The 14,297-nt window shown below is 41.7% G+C and overlaps 1 protein-coding gene across 44 annotated transcripts in view; it reads right to left on the minus strand.

Moving 5' to 3' along the window:
* Positions 1-14,297, minus strand: part of cacna1ab (calcium channel, voltage-dependent, P/Q type, alpha 1A subunit, b) — a 201,562-nt gene that overhangs the window by 11,625 nt on the left and 175,640 nt on the right. For 10 of the 44 annotated variants that reach the window (XM_033623512.2, XM_078166425.1, XM_078166423.1 and 7 more), the window contains exons 42-43: positions 12,339-12,460; positions 10,719-10,854 (exon numbers count right to left, since the gene is read on the minus strand). In XM_033623512.2, the coding sequence (XP_033479403.2) occupies positions 10,719-10,854; positions 12,339-12,460 (258 nt within the window). Of the gene's footprint in view, positions 1-2,077; positions 2,114-2,649; positions 2,668-7,395; positions 7,510-10,718; positions 10,855-12,338; positions 12,461-14,297 lie in introns of all 44 variants that reach the window. The other 34 variants (XM_078166409.1, XM_078166408.1, XM_033623498.2 and 31 more) reach the window with 7 other exon arrangements.

Consider the following 14,297-nt stretch of genomic DNA (forward strand, 5'->3'; position numbering starts at 1 on the left):
TCCGAGAGACAAAGAAAGAACATATAAAATATGAACATTTGTCTCCTGCAATAATTGTGACAAGGCACCATCCAAAATTTGAGAGATGGCTCATTTACTCCCTCCAGTATTTGGTGCTAACAAGACTGTACACATACTGACTGTGTAGTGTTCAGTGCTGCAGATACGCTCGCAGGAAAGAATTGAGTGTGCTCGTATTGTCTCAGGTGCTGTGTGTGTTTCACTCATAGACCATATGAAAGAAGTGGATTTAGCTTCCGGGCTGAAAAGTGAAGCGTAAGTACCTTATACCTGCATTCTTTCTAATGGCCAGCAGGGGGCAGCTCCAATGGTTGGACAAAGAAGTCAGATTGTAAAGAAGTCAATACGCCCTGTTTGAAACATCCACCTATGGTCTAAAGTGCATGGCGCAAATGCATTTAGGTCGTGTCCAAATCCACTTTTGCTAGTTAAACGGAGCATAATCTGGGCGCAAAGTAAGATGCTATGGTCAGAGGGGTTGTATTTAACCCCTGAATGAATCATAGGTATGTTTTGGGCGTAACATGAATTCAACCACTTAGTTTAATCTCCCTTTCCCTTTAAAAACAAGTTGCGCCTGCACTTGGTGCGCTGCTATTTGACAGATTGGGGAAGCTAGCAGTTTTCTGCTCAGAGTCATTCAGTAAGAGATGTAATGTCACTGCAGCAAATTCCATGTGGAAATACTGTAATGTATGAAGTTATGCTGCTCCTTGTGCATAAATGGGCACAGCGTCTCTCGTAATGAGGTGTCAGACAGCAGCTCTGCTCTGATCTCTGCTATGTTCACATTTTAGAAAATTAAGTCAATATTTTCCTCATTAATACAGTATGTATCATTCCACCCACCTGCAACCCATCAGCACGTCCCTGTGTGGGTAACAAAAAGAGTGTACTTGCATCACGAACACGCCTATGTCGGTGCATCTTTCTATCTGAATAATGACAGGAAAATACTGTGCCATTATGACTTAAGACCATATTTTTGCTGGTCAATGGTGCAATTGCTTTCTGCTGCCTCAAAATTGCATTCCACCAATAATGCACGTGACCACGCCTCATCTTAAGACCTACACTCCCATGGGTGCACAGAAGGGTACAAGTGCTCTTACTACACAGCATGTACACTGGCTGTGATAATGATGACTATGTCGGTCTGAAACTAGCAATGATGAGAGAGTGCTGTGCGCTGCTTTGCGCCAGGTGTAAGACAGATTTATAACCTCAGTAAAAACTTTCCTAAAGAGTTTATAGTCTCAGGTTCTCAGTACTTTTTTACAATACAGCATGATGTTCATTTTGTAACACTGGTTGGTTGGTTTAGTGTTAAATAGACAATAAAGCAGGGTAGGCTTTAGAGTGTGGCTCACTTATGATTGACAAGTCACTACCACAGAGCTTCCCTTTCGCCCAAATATGACTTCTGGCTCCAAAGTGCCAAGATGGTGATGGCCAAAATGCCATAATCGAGGCTTCAAAATGAAAGTCCACAAACCAATGGGTGACATCATCTTCTTTCGTACAGTCTATGGTTTAACGATACGTCCAGTACTGTTTCTGAGTGTTGTGAATGTGCACAGGAAAAGAGGCACGACTGAGAATACAGAGAGAAACTGTTTACAAAACCTGAGCTGATACAGACCTTGCAAGTGTGTGCACATCATAAAAATTAAAGCCTAACTGACCGGTGAGGAAATTGCTCACCAAACCCATCAATCCACTTGATCTCCCCAAAATTTCAGCCTCAAGACTTTTCTCTTGGCAATTACACAATTCAAATAAACTGAATGGCTATTGATGAAAGAAGAGTAGAGCAAAAAGAGTATTAAAAATTGTAACTTTAAGCTGCCCTTATTGTATGTGGTACTGAATAAACTGTGACAGCACCTGACCCGCCCAACTATCATCACCCTTACTGATATTCACACCCACCCATACGGCGCCTCCTGTAGGCCAAAACTACATTTTGGTGCAGATCCAGTTTGAAAAATGACTGACAGAGAGAATCAAGAGGGAAGGGAGGAAGAGAGAGAGCGATAGATAGAGAGGTACATACACTGAGGTTATTTCCGCGAGGCCTGTGTCTCCTCCGCTGCAGAGCAGGCAAACACAGAGATGATACGTAGAGCAGAGCAGTGTAGCACACACACACACACACACACGCACGCACACACGCGCACAGAGCATAGGCCCGACATAGCATAGCCGCCAGGACCGAAAGAATAGAGGCAGAAAGACAGAAATGAATAAATGGATGGAAAAAAAGAGAAACAGTGGCAGAGATGTGAGGAGGAGAAGAGGGATAAGGAGATTATTTTGAGGGGATAAATATGTTTTGGAAGGGGAACGGAGAGAGAAATAGAAGGAGAGGGATGTAGGACATGTAAAAATGGAAGGAGAAGATGAAGGGAAGGATGAAAAAGACAGTACAGAGGTGAAAATTAAGAAAAGTATACAAATTAAAGTGAAAAGGGGGGACAGAGAGAGGAGAAAGAGACAGAGAGAACCCGGTTAATTTAAAAAAAAGGCCAGTGCACACACATAAGAGCAAGGTGGCCAGTGAGCGAAAGAGGACAGAGGACAATATAAGATACATGTCGATCCACACACACTCACACACACACTTACCGAAACAGCATGAGCTCTCTGTAAGGCAGAGCAGTGTTAGAAGGCAGTAAGTAACAGTGTACAGACACACACATATATACTGTATACACAACACACACAGACACACACACACATGTAGGACATTTATCCCACAGCAGTCTTCCTTTGTTGATGTTGTGCTTCCATCTCATTTTGTTAATACATTTAATTATTTTAAAGAAGTGTCTAATTATATGACTTTTTGTAATTGTAATATTTTCACCGTATGTTTCCGGACTGTTACCAGAGGAATAACCAGGCAGCAAACCTGGGTCGGGTTGTGTTTGTTGTAATGAGCGTGGAGTACGACTGTATAAAAGAAGCGGTCTGAAAAGTGAAGCCAATGCAAGTGCCTCATACCTGCATCCTTTCTATTGGCCAGCAGGAGGCGACTCCACAGGTAGCATAAAGAAGTCTGACTGTATACAAGTCTGTGAGAAAATGACTCTACTTCCTACTTGATTTATTACCTCACTAAACATTTTCCAAACAGGTTTATGGTCTCAATTGTTAGTTTCAAGTCGTCTTCAGTACACCATGATGTTAATTTTGTAAATTATGGTCTCAATACAATAAAGCAGGGTATGTTTTATGTCATGGCTACCTTGTGGTTGACAAGTCACTACCATCGCGCAACACATTCTCACTGCGACCTCGCCACATATCGCCGCTTGGTTGTGGACTTTCCATGTTGACATATGACGCGCAAGGTAACCTGTTTGCGTGTGTTGTTGACATTCTGGGACGCCATGTCAACTTTAGCCTATATGCATTGTGTCTTTTCAAAATACACTTCTGCTTTCACAGGAGATGTACAGATTGCATACAGTCTCTTTCAAAATAAACACACTATGTCAGTAAAATACCACAAACTCACATTTTTTTTCTTTAACCCTAACCCTAACAACAAACGCATGTGGTTACATTTAGCCAACACAGGCACATGGCTGGGTTTAGGCAACAAAGGCATGTGGTTAGGTTTACAAAGACAGAACAGGGTTTGGCTTGAAATCATGTGGGAAGCAAACACCGGCCTCCTGGGTGAAAGTCAGTAATTGTTGGACCCATCCACTGCCCCTCCTGGCCGCCCTACTCAGACATTTCGCCCTCTTAACTGACATTGTTGTCTGGTTGCTCTTCCCCGTATCATTGTTGGGCACCATTACACACTGATGGCGCCCAGCTGTGTGTCATGCCAATGTTAAAGAACGGCTTCTTTCAGTGGTGTCTAACGCGGAAGTCACTGCCCTAGTGCCAGTATTCGATGACTTCAGAATGAGACCAGGTTGCACGACGACTTATTAATCGGGACAGAAGCGTAACAATGAGTATCCATGGCACTGTGTACATTTAAATTACCGTGAACTTGTTTGGGTGTTTCCCTCTTTTCGTCCTGAGCTGCTTTCACACTGCACTGCAATAACTCGGCACCTTCAGTCATAACAATGGTGGTTGAAGGGAAGTGGTTTCCAACATGGCGGTAGGAGTATGAAGTAGCTGCCGCCCATGTGCTTGCGCACAGATTTTGTTCACCATGTTGAAGGTCTTATACCTCTTGTTCAGCGTTCAGTTGTACTGAAAAGAGTCGGCTGTTCATTTTTTCCAGTGGGCTATGTACATTTTGTTTTGAGCCTGTTTTTCTCTAGCCAAAGCAACCCAGTCTATATTATGGTAAACATGAGTTACGGATTGCTCGTATTGCACTTTGCTAACCAAGCTATCTAGCAAGCACTAGTGCTAGCCGACAGAGTCAGATCTACCTCTCCTTTTCGACCAGATCCACCCTATTGTCCAATAATGGTCACTTTTGGCTGAAAACAAAACAAAACAAACAAAAAACAAGATGGCCATGGCCAAAATGCAAAACTCGAGGCTTCAAAACACTGGTCCACAAACCAATGAGTAACATCTTGGTGGCTATGTTCACTTCTTTTATACAGTCTGTGCTCTATACTCCATTTAACTGGATTTGAAATGAAACAATGAGTGTTTACATCTGCATTATATGAACTGGGTAGGAACTGTGACCTTTTTTTATTTGCAGTATATTTGAGATTGTTTATAGGAGTAACAAGAAAGACTAAGTAAGATGAGGTAAGTGAAAGTAAGACTAAGTAACACCCTAATATTTACTAATCTGTACACAACTGTCCTCACTAACAAAGGAAAAATTTACACTCTTATCGAAATACTCTCTTCCCATCTTATCAACTAGAAACTTAAAACACTAAGAATGAGTGGAGATGTTACTGACACTTTCTGTACTTTCTTCACACACCTCTGTTTATCCTCTAAATGCTCATACAGAAACACTCTATGGGGTAACCAACATACCAGAGTGAGAGCAACATGACTGGATGCAGTGACATGTATGGGATGGGTGTGTGAGTGTGTGTGCAACTGCAGCCAGAGGCTTCATGGTAAAATCCAAATGGAAAATATTTTCTGTGCATCATTAATATAAATTTCACTTACAAACGTACTGTCGTTCTATTGTAAAAATGTAATTACTGACAAATATATAGACAAAGCACAAAAAGCTGAGCAGTAATCAATGTGCAGCAGCATGTAGAGCACGTTTTTGGAACAATTTGCCCATAGGATGTGAGAGGTGGGCGGTGGACAGGCTATGTCCCTGTATCACCCACCAGATTTTTATTTGGATAAATGAGTTCAGAGCCATAACACAGCCATCACCCTAATAACCATATATGGATACTTCCCGGTAAAGTTAACCAGTTATTGTCATTAAGAGCCCCCTTGCAGTCTGATGGCGTGTTCACACCATACGTAGAGCGAACATTACATATAAAGTCAATGCAAAGATGCGTATAGATGCAAATTCGCACTGGGAGATGCGAATGATGCGAATGATGCTACGTTAAGTTGTTGAAAATTTAGCATTTGGGCAGTGACTTCCAGCATCAGACACGGACAAACAAAGCTGTCCTGTCCTGTGTGGCATGATATGTGGCCAAATGCTGTTATAGTTTAACTGTGCTTGGCGGCATTGGGGAAAATGAGGTGGGACAAAGAATGAAATTTAAGGTGACGAAAATCTGAGTGGGGCAGGAGGTGTGTTGGATGAATCCAAAAAACACTGACTTTCACCCGGGAGAGCGGTGTTTGTGTCCCGTAAGATAATAAAGTCAAACCCTGTTCTTGTTTCCTAAACCCAGCCACGTGTTTTTGTTGTTTTGTACCGACGTAGTGCGTTTATTGTGAAAGAGACTGTATGTAAATTTCCTGTGAAAACGAAGTGTATTTTGAAAGAAGACAATGCATTTAACAGGCAGAACTTGACAAGGCGTCCTAGAACGTCAACGCACCCAGGGTACCTTGAACATTGTATCTGGACGTGGAAAGTCCGTGACCAAGCATGGATATGTGACTCAGTCGGAGTGAAAATGTGTTAAAAATGGATGTACTTTTGAGTCGACATGAGTTCTTTGAACACTAGCATATTTCCAAGGTGGCGATCTGAATCGCTCACAAGGGCCCGATTTCCACCCAACACTTTGTTACAAGGCCCACCTCACCCCATGCAACCACACTGCTTACACTGTTTATGTTTACACCCCTGGTGTGCAAATAATCAGGATTAAACACTTAAAATTTGGTTTGCACCGATCTTTCTGGGCCTGAGCTCAACCTAACTTGCACAATACATGTAGCTTAAATTTTCTTTGCTCTTACTAAATAGTTTTGTAGTTAATAAACTGGTATCTCAGCATAAGATCATCTATAGTAGCTTCTACCACACCCCTCTGTCTCTCACACATCCAAGAAGTCAAAAAAGTGTCAGTGTGATGAAACCAATGATGCAGTTGCCCCCACTGAGATCAATGTGCCGGTAAAGAATTGGCAACCTACTGCTTCTGTGCCTTTGGCCAACATGTGGTTGTATTGGCCTTAAATGATTAGAACTCATCACAGTAAATGAGTACTTTCTCATTTTCTTTTCTTAAGTGAGACACTAACTCTGGCCACAGTTTACACAGGACAGACACACCAAGGATATAATGGAAATGGATTAGGGAACAGGATACGGTTAGAGGTGACAATATACTCTATAATATAGGTATTCTAGATATATATTTGTATACATATCTAGACCACTTATCCAGCCCTCCGACCCCTTTTGCTTGCTGCTCTGATGTTAATATGCAACTTGGCTGTACTGCCCAGAGAGGAGCTCTGTGGTGGGTCGGCTGCTGGATGAGTGGAGGCTTAAGAGTGAGGGAGGTGAAGGGATGGTGGCAGGAAGGGAGGAAGGAGAAGGCCAGACAGAGGGAGGTGAATTTACGAAAGTCTCACTGCTTCTTTGCATCCTAGCAAAACATTTTGTAGGAAGTGAACTATGTTTCCCATGCAGAGAACTTGAGCCATGATAAAAAATAAAATAACAATTAAAAGTACTTTGTTGAAGTTATTTTATTAAAGATATCAAATTAGTTCTTTTTTTTCCTTCAGAAATGTGAAGACAAAAAATACCAAAACAAATCAACAGATCATATGTCTTTTTATTTTAAACATATCTGTATATATTTGTTTGGTATTTTAATAAAGAGGGGTTTGGGTCATGACAGACTCAGTTCTCTTCTCTGTTTAGGATGCAAGTTGAGACTTCTTAAATTCACTTCAGCTGTCCTCACTGCTAACAGGTATATTAATGAGGAATGATAATGACGATGGTGGTGGTGGTGATGGTGGGATGAAGGTGCTCACTTGGTTGTCTGCCGAGAGGCGGGGCATGGAGAGGGTCCGCCCATGCCCATCCATTAGGTGATAGGGCTCAGTGTCGGAGTACCCGTCCCGCCCCATCTCCCTCATCTCTACCGTCTGTAAAACACAACGAGAGGGGGCGTGACCACTGTCTGCTGAGGGAGGGGACTCTGACAGGGGGAGGTGGGTGGCATCGAATAAACGCGGGAGGTGCTAACTGAGATGGGAGGGTCAAGAAGCAAATTCTATGATCTTTGTTTCTTCCTTTGTTTTCAGCTTCAGGAATAAAATACTTAAATTCTATCATTTATGCAACATGTTGTTGCATAAGTTAACTGTTGCAACTTGTGGCCTGTTCCATGTGTACACAGGTATTTTGAAAACAGGGCCTTTTTTCTCCTTCGCTTTTAAAATAAATAAATAAATAAATAAATAAATAAACTGTAGGCACTGTTTTAAAAAAAATCTCTGTCCAAATGAAAACCAAAAAGACAAATGAAGCGCTGCTAAACCAACAGGCAATGGTATAACGCTAACCCTGAAGCCACGTTGGGCAGTCATTCAAAGAAGATCATGTTAGTCGAACAGACACCTGAAAAAAAAAAAAAAACACAAAAATTGGAAGGCTATCTGGCTGCAATTTACATCTGTGTTTAAACATGTAAAGAGTTAGCAAGGTTAGCCAGCACTATTTTGGTCATGTCCGCCATTGCCCGAAATGTTACTTCATTTGTAATGCCTCACAAAGAAGATGTCAGCACACATTCTGCCGTCACAAGCCACAAAATTTGTTTTACCTGTCTACACATTAACACTGAAAACAGTTCCTCAAAATCTTCACTCTAAAAGAACTTTTACAAAAGGTTTGCTTGCACTGACCTTAAACCAAGTGGCCACCTCCACGACTGAAAAATGTAGCCAACGCCAAAATGGCAAAAACTGCAGTTCTCTGAACGGCCACTTGAGGCTGGCTCCAGGAACGAGGCAATCCCCATGGACCCCGATGTTAAAATGCCCAAATTTACAGCAAAATAAACATATTTACAGCCAGGTTTTGGTCTCCATAGCTGATTCACAGGTGATGACAACTGTACAAGGGGTGAAATTTTACATAACTCACCAGTTTAAATGTCATTAAGGCTTAAAGTTATGCATAATTAAGGGCGTGGCGCTTTGAGTGACACCTGGGTGCCATCTGTTGACGAGTCACTACCACGGCGACAATGCTGATTAGGTAACATAACCATGGCCCTGGAGTATAGACGTAGCCATAGCTTCTGCGATTTTAGTGTGTTTTCATCTCTTTTAGACAACCAAAACGTTACAGTACATGAAAATTAACTGTAAAGTTTTGGTTGTTTAAGAAAGTCTTTGTCAGCATTTGGTTGTACTAAAAGATCCTCAAAGAAGTCGGATATTCAATTTTTCTGGCGAGTACATTTTGGTTTATTTAAAAAATGGTTTTAATGGCTTTAAGGCTGTCTGTGCTAGTTTAGCATTTATTATTATGACAGTTAACCGTAGCTATAAACGTCTGTGCTAATGGTTGGAACAGCTGGCTTTAAGGTTATCTCACCCCTCTTGTTCAAGTATGGTCAATTCTAGCTTAAAGAAATCCAAGATAGTGATAGCCGAAATGGCAAATTCGAGGCTTCAAATCAGGAGTCCACAATCTAATGGCTGATGTTACAGTGCCTAAAATGCGGTTTACATGTGGACAAAAGGCCAAAATGCATTAAAAAAAAAGCTCTGTTTTAACAAATACCTATGTATGTGTGTACCAGGCCTTTGTTGTATTAAGAAACTCCACAACATTTAAATGAGGTGGGTACCGATCAGATTAGCTCAGTTTATGAACTTGAAAAGCACATAGCCAGATTCTGTGTTAATGCCTAATGCTCTGACCATTGGGAAAAGCTTCTTTGGGAACCCTGGGACCTTTTTGGCATAAATCTGCCAACCCAAGGTTAGGTTTTGTTTTTAAATTTTGTCCTTTTCTTTCCAAAGATTACATCGCACAATTCCTGGTCTACATTCACCTTTGTATGTTAGTCATGGGGTTGAAGAGAGAGATGAGGGGCTGGGGAGTAGGGACGTCCCAACAGACAAGTAAAAGTAAGGGGCAGTGAGGAGGAGAAGATGTACATCACAAAAACACATCTACCAACTCCTAGCCATTGACTCAAGAGGAGGTTGAAGAGTGAACAGAAAAACTCAGGGATTAGGAAGATGATAAGACTGAGAGATTACGGGAGATGTGGACTTCGAGCAAAGAGATGAAGAGAGAAAAGAGAAGAGCTCAGAGGACAGAGAGAGTCTTGTACGCTGAGGTAATTACAGCAACATCCTGCACTTCAGATACTGAAAAGATCTAAACTCTGAACTAATTCACCGGAGGTTGCAAAGAACTCGGCGTCAGAGATGACGGAGTAGATTTAGGACTAATAGTTCTCAATCACTTTTACAACGAAGTCACTCAAACAGGGCATTAAGGTGGAGCTCTTAAATCCCTTTGCAGCTGTGTCAAATCTCTTAATATCAGAGACAGGAAACTGGATTTAGGTCTGACAATTCCTCAAGATTTTATCATGAGAGACTCCAATTACAAAGACATTATGCCCCATGGATCCTCATCAATCATGTATTATCCCTGAAATTCCCATCTATCCAGGTTAGATATGAATGAGAGAGGATAATGTGAAATGAAGTACTTACCTGAAGGGGCAAAGAAATATGGGTTTTTACTTTCCACTCAGTCACTTGCCTTAAAACAGTGGCTTAAATTTGTCTTTTTTTGTCCATAGAAAGGCTGTGCTTTTGCGTTAAAGCTCTGACTCTTGGTATATTCAGAGGGCTAAGAGTATTGACATCTACAGGTTTAGGTTGTTCATACTTTTATCTAAGGATGGGCGTTGGGGTGGGTGAGGCTCTCAAAAATTTATGGATTGAATGGACAAAAAGTTTTATGCTTTAAATACAGGAGAAATTATATTGGTTGCGTCAATAAGTTCCAAAAGTGGGACTCATTTTTGCACCTGCAGTTTCAGGTCATTCAACAAGTCACCATTAAGTATATAAGATCACGTCAGGTTTTGTGACTGTGTGAAAAATGTGATGCTCTAGAGAGGTTTTCAATATCTGCATCTCAGCAGCAGGATTCCTTAGAAAAGTTTCCCATTAGCATCTAATACTTCCTGCCCATCGATTAGTTACTAGAACGTATCCGCCGTGGATGGACACAAACTGACTGTGTGAGCTCAGAGGTGCTTGGGCTTGAATTGGTGTGTTACCATGGTGACGACATGACGTGTTTGCGCTCAGCCTACCTGCGGGTTGTGACGGTTGTCATGGAGATCATCGGGATAGGGTCTGTCGGGGCTCCAGTTACCCGTCTTTTGGAACATTTCCTGGGCTTTGGCCGTCACCCAGGATTGGCTCTCAGTCATGCCACCTTCGGGAGGTCTGGCACCCACACATACACACAAGTCAGCAGATTACACATCAGGGAACCAAAATAAATATACCCACTATGAGTAGTTGTGCAATATCTTTGACCAATCAAGTAGCTGATTCAATAAAAAAAAATCTTCACACTGTTTCCTGAATATTTTCTTAAATCTCTCTGCATATTAATTTTGTTATGACAAAAAAATCTCTTAAAATGTGGTGTGTCTTAAAAATCAAGGCATATTTATGAATATCACTGTGATGACAGGGATGATATTTTCACATGTTAGTAAACGCCTACTGAATAATATCTTATTACCATAATTAACAGCGTACTCTGCACAGCGGCCATTTTAGGACATCTCAAACACAGTTTGTCAGGTTTACATTGTAACTGTACGTGGCTCAACTTTCATCAGTCTAACCTAGTGGTTCCCAACTGGTGGGTCACGGATCAATTCTGAATGGACTGCAGGTGATCTGCAAACATGTCATGTTTGTAAAAAATGCACTTAATTTTTAAGTACACTGAATTCTGGGCACAGAGCTTTTATTTTGAAGTGCCATTTCCTGCTGTATAGTGAGTGACTAACAGACAGCTGCATGAGAGAGACAGCACACTAGCTCGCCGACACGGCCAAACACAAGTATGATGCTGAATATATTAAACTGTGTGGACTTTGAACCAATGACTAGGGGGAAAACTGGACCCTGTGGCTGGACCAGTACTGGTCTAACAACAATTTCAGACAATAACACACACTTACACACTCTCATACACGCACATTGAAAGATGTGCAAATTTGTAAAATTCGGCTCAATCTCAGCACCATAAACAGGACTTGTACTATTTCCAAAGGATATTTTTTGCACACATAACTAATGCTTACACACCGCTGAGGAAATGGACAACAGAAAACCACACACACACATATACATACACACTACGACACACAAGAGAAAAGACAATTGGAAAAAAAGGTTAAAGTAAACCACAGCCAGGGAGGATAAAACAAGAAGACAACTACATCACAGAGATGCAGAGTGTGTACTGTACTGTGTGTATGTATAAATAAGAATTTTAATAATTTTTATTGCCAGTTAACAAAATTTTTACTTTAGATGTGAACTTGAAATCTATGTATTCACAGCAAAGGTTTTTAGTTCTAGGGAAGAGAAATGTAGGGTTTTTACAAGAAGTCAAACTAAACGTTCAGCCTGAGACACAGTGGGAAACGTCTCCTGCAACACAAAAACCACTACATCTACAAAAGATGAAAGTGCAGAGTTAGCTGGTAATATAAAACATTTCTGATTCAGAAATACTGTCCTTAAAAAGAAGCATGATGCCCCTAAAAGTGTGACCAAGGGAATAATACACACAATATATACATGCATAGATAACTATGAATGTGTGAGTGTGTTGGTGCTAGTATAAATATATTTTCTGCTGTCTCATGCACTGCATGTAGGTCCCCTCCCCTGTCCAGTCTACTCACATGCTGTTGAGGTTATCTGGCTGGGTGCTGGGGAGGCCGTTGAGGCCTTGACCCCCCTGGCCATCCATGCCCCCTCCCTCAGAGGGCGGCTCCATGCGCTGAAACATTAATGGCGTTCGGTTCTGTGTGAGATACACGACATGGCCTGCAGGCTGGCATCAGGCACACTCAGGGGGCAGACACAGGACACAAACACAGGATGCACTCGCAGCATGCACCCACACAGGGGCGCCATCGGCAAACACATGGCTGTGGGTATCCAAGGTAAAGTTCCCTGCCAGACTACTGATCTAGGATCTGCTAACCACACTGAATGAGTGTTTAAAGGGACACTGCTGACTTTAGGATTTGACTTATTTCTTTATATCAGTTTGGGCTGATATTCAGGGTTGAAAAGCTGATCTCAGATCTGTGTCAGAGGGGAACTTGTACCTTAGGCATTTGAGGTAAGATTGCTCTTAAATCACAGGTCTTGGACCAGATTACCATACTCATGAAACACATCATCAAAAAAAGACATTTTACTCAAAAATCATAGTGTGACAATCTGTGTGATCCTTCTGCACAGATCTTTTGAGTAATATGCCATTTTGTGGGAAGTGGACATCTGAACCTGATCAAAAAACTTCTGCTTCCATCAGGTCAGAGGTCAAGCAGCTTTCCCCCCAGGGGATCCTGGGTAATGGAGTCCTCTCAGGAGTGGCTTAAAAGGCGACGGTTCATGACTGCTACAGCCTCTGTCATGTCCCTCCACAGCCTGGAAGCTAAGGGCTGAATGCTAAATGAGTGCAGATGGATCGAGGCCAGTTCAGAAACAGATACACGTCCAAACCTCCTCTGACACATCAGGCTGATCTGCTGGACAGGATGTTTGTCGGGCTACAATGTGCATTAAAAGTTATGATAAGATACTTATAGTTTTACCAGTCAAACAGATCTTTAGAAACACTGGTTATGCAACTGGTGAATGTGGTAATAGAGGCTTTGCAGTTGCTCCCAAAACTTAAGTAGCACATGTATCTATTGTCGTCATGGTGGTGCAGATATCTGCAAAGGACTGCTATAATTTTGGTGATGATCTTCTAAGGGCTTATTTATGCTCAACGTTAGATATGGAGATAGAGATGGAGACGGATAGAGCCTTTTGTCTGCACTTTGCCTTCATTTCATCCATATTTGTGCATCTGAGAGCTTGCAGATACGGCAAAACTGAGCACCGGAGACTGTGGGGGCAGCGCAACGTACTTTCAAACGACATGTTACCATAGGAGATGATGAAGAAATTTAAATAATGGAGGAATGGAACTTATCTGTAATATATAATAATATCTAGTAACATATAGGGAATATAGTGAAAAGAATTCTCTGGTCACATGTCGGCATGTAATGTAAAAATGGCCGCACAGACCAAAACCGTCTACAACGCTGCCTCTGTTTAAAGGTACAATAATACAACCTCCTCCTCTGGCACCTCAGTTGTTGTTTAAAAACCTGTGACTCTGCCCTCTAGTGCCATCTGGCCGTATCTACGCCAATGTAATGGACGCATGGAAGCATGAGGGCAGTGATGTTTACAAGTCTCGTGGACAACGAAGTAGCGTGCATTTTAACAAATGTGCTTTTGAACCCTGCTCAAGCGAGGCTAATACGCACATGCGTGCTCATGCATGCAAAGGGTGCGCTACTCGTAGTCTGAAGTGTTTTATATCGTAAGGCTTTTACCATAAATGCAGGTGTTTGGGAAGTGCTGAGTATACTACTGGATAAATGAGACTTTGACAACTTGTTTGAGCGTTTGTCAACGGATGTTTTTGCAAGTTATGGCCCACTTCGGTTAGCTAGCTAAAATTAGCTTTGCACAAAAACAATTTGGTGGCTGGTATGAGTGTATGAAATATCAATTCCTGTTCAAAAGTGCTCAAAAATTCACTTAATTTCTGTTGAGGTCTTAAACTTGTT

This window comes from Epinephelus lanceolatus, chromosome 3, assembly GCF_041903045.1.
Source record: "Epinephelus lanceolatus isolate andai-2023 chromosome 3, ASM4190304v1, whole genome shotgun sequence".
Taxonomy (NCBI): domain Eukaryota; kingdom Metazoa; phylum Chordata; class Actinopteri; order Perciformes; family Serranidae; genus Epinephelus; species Epinephelus lanceolatus.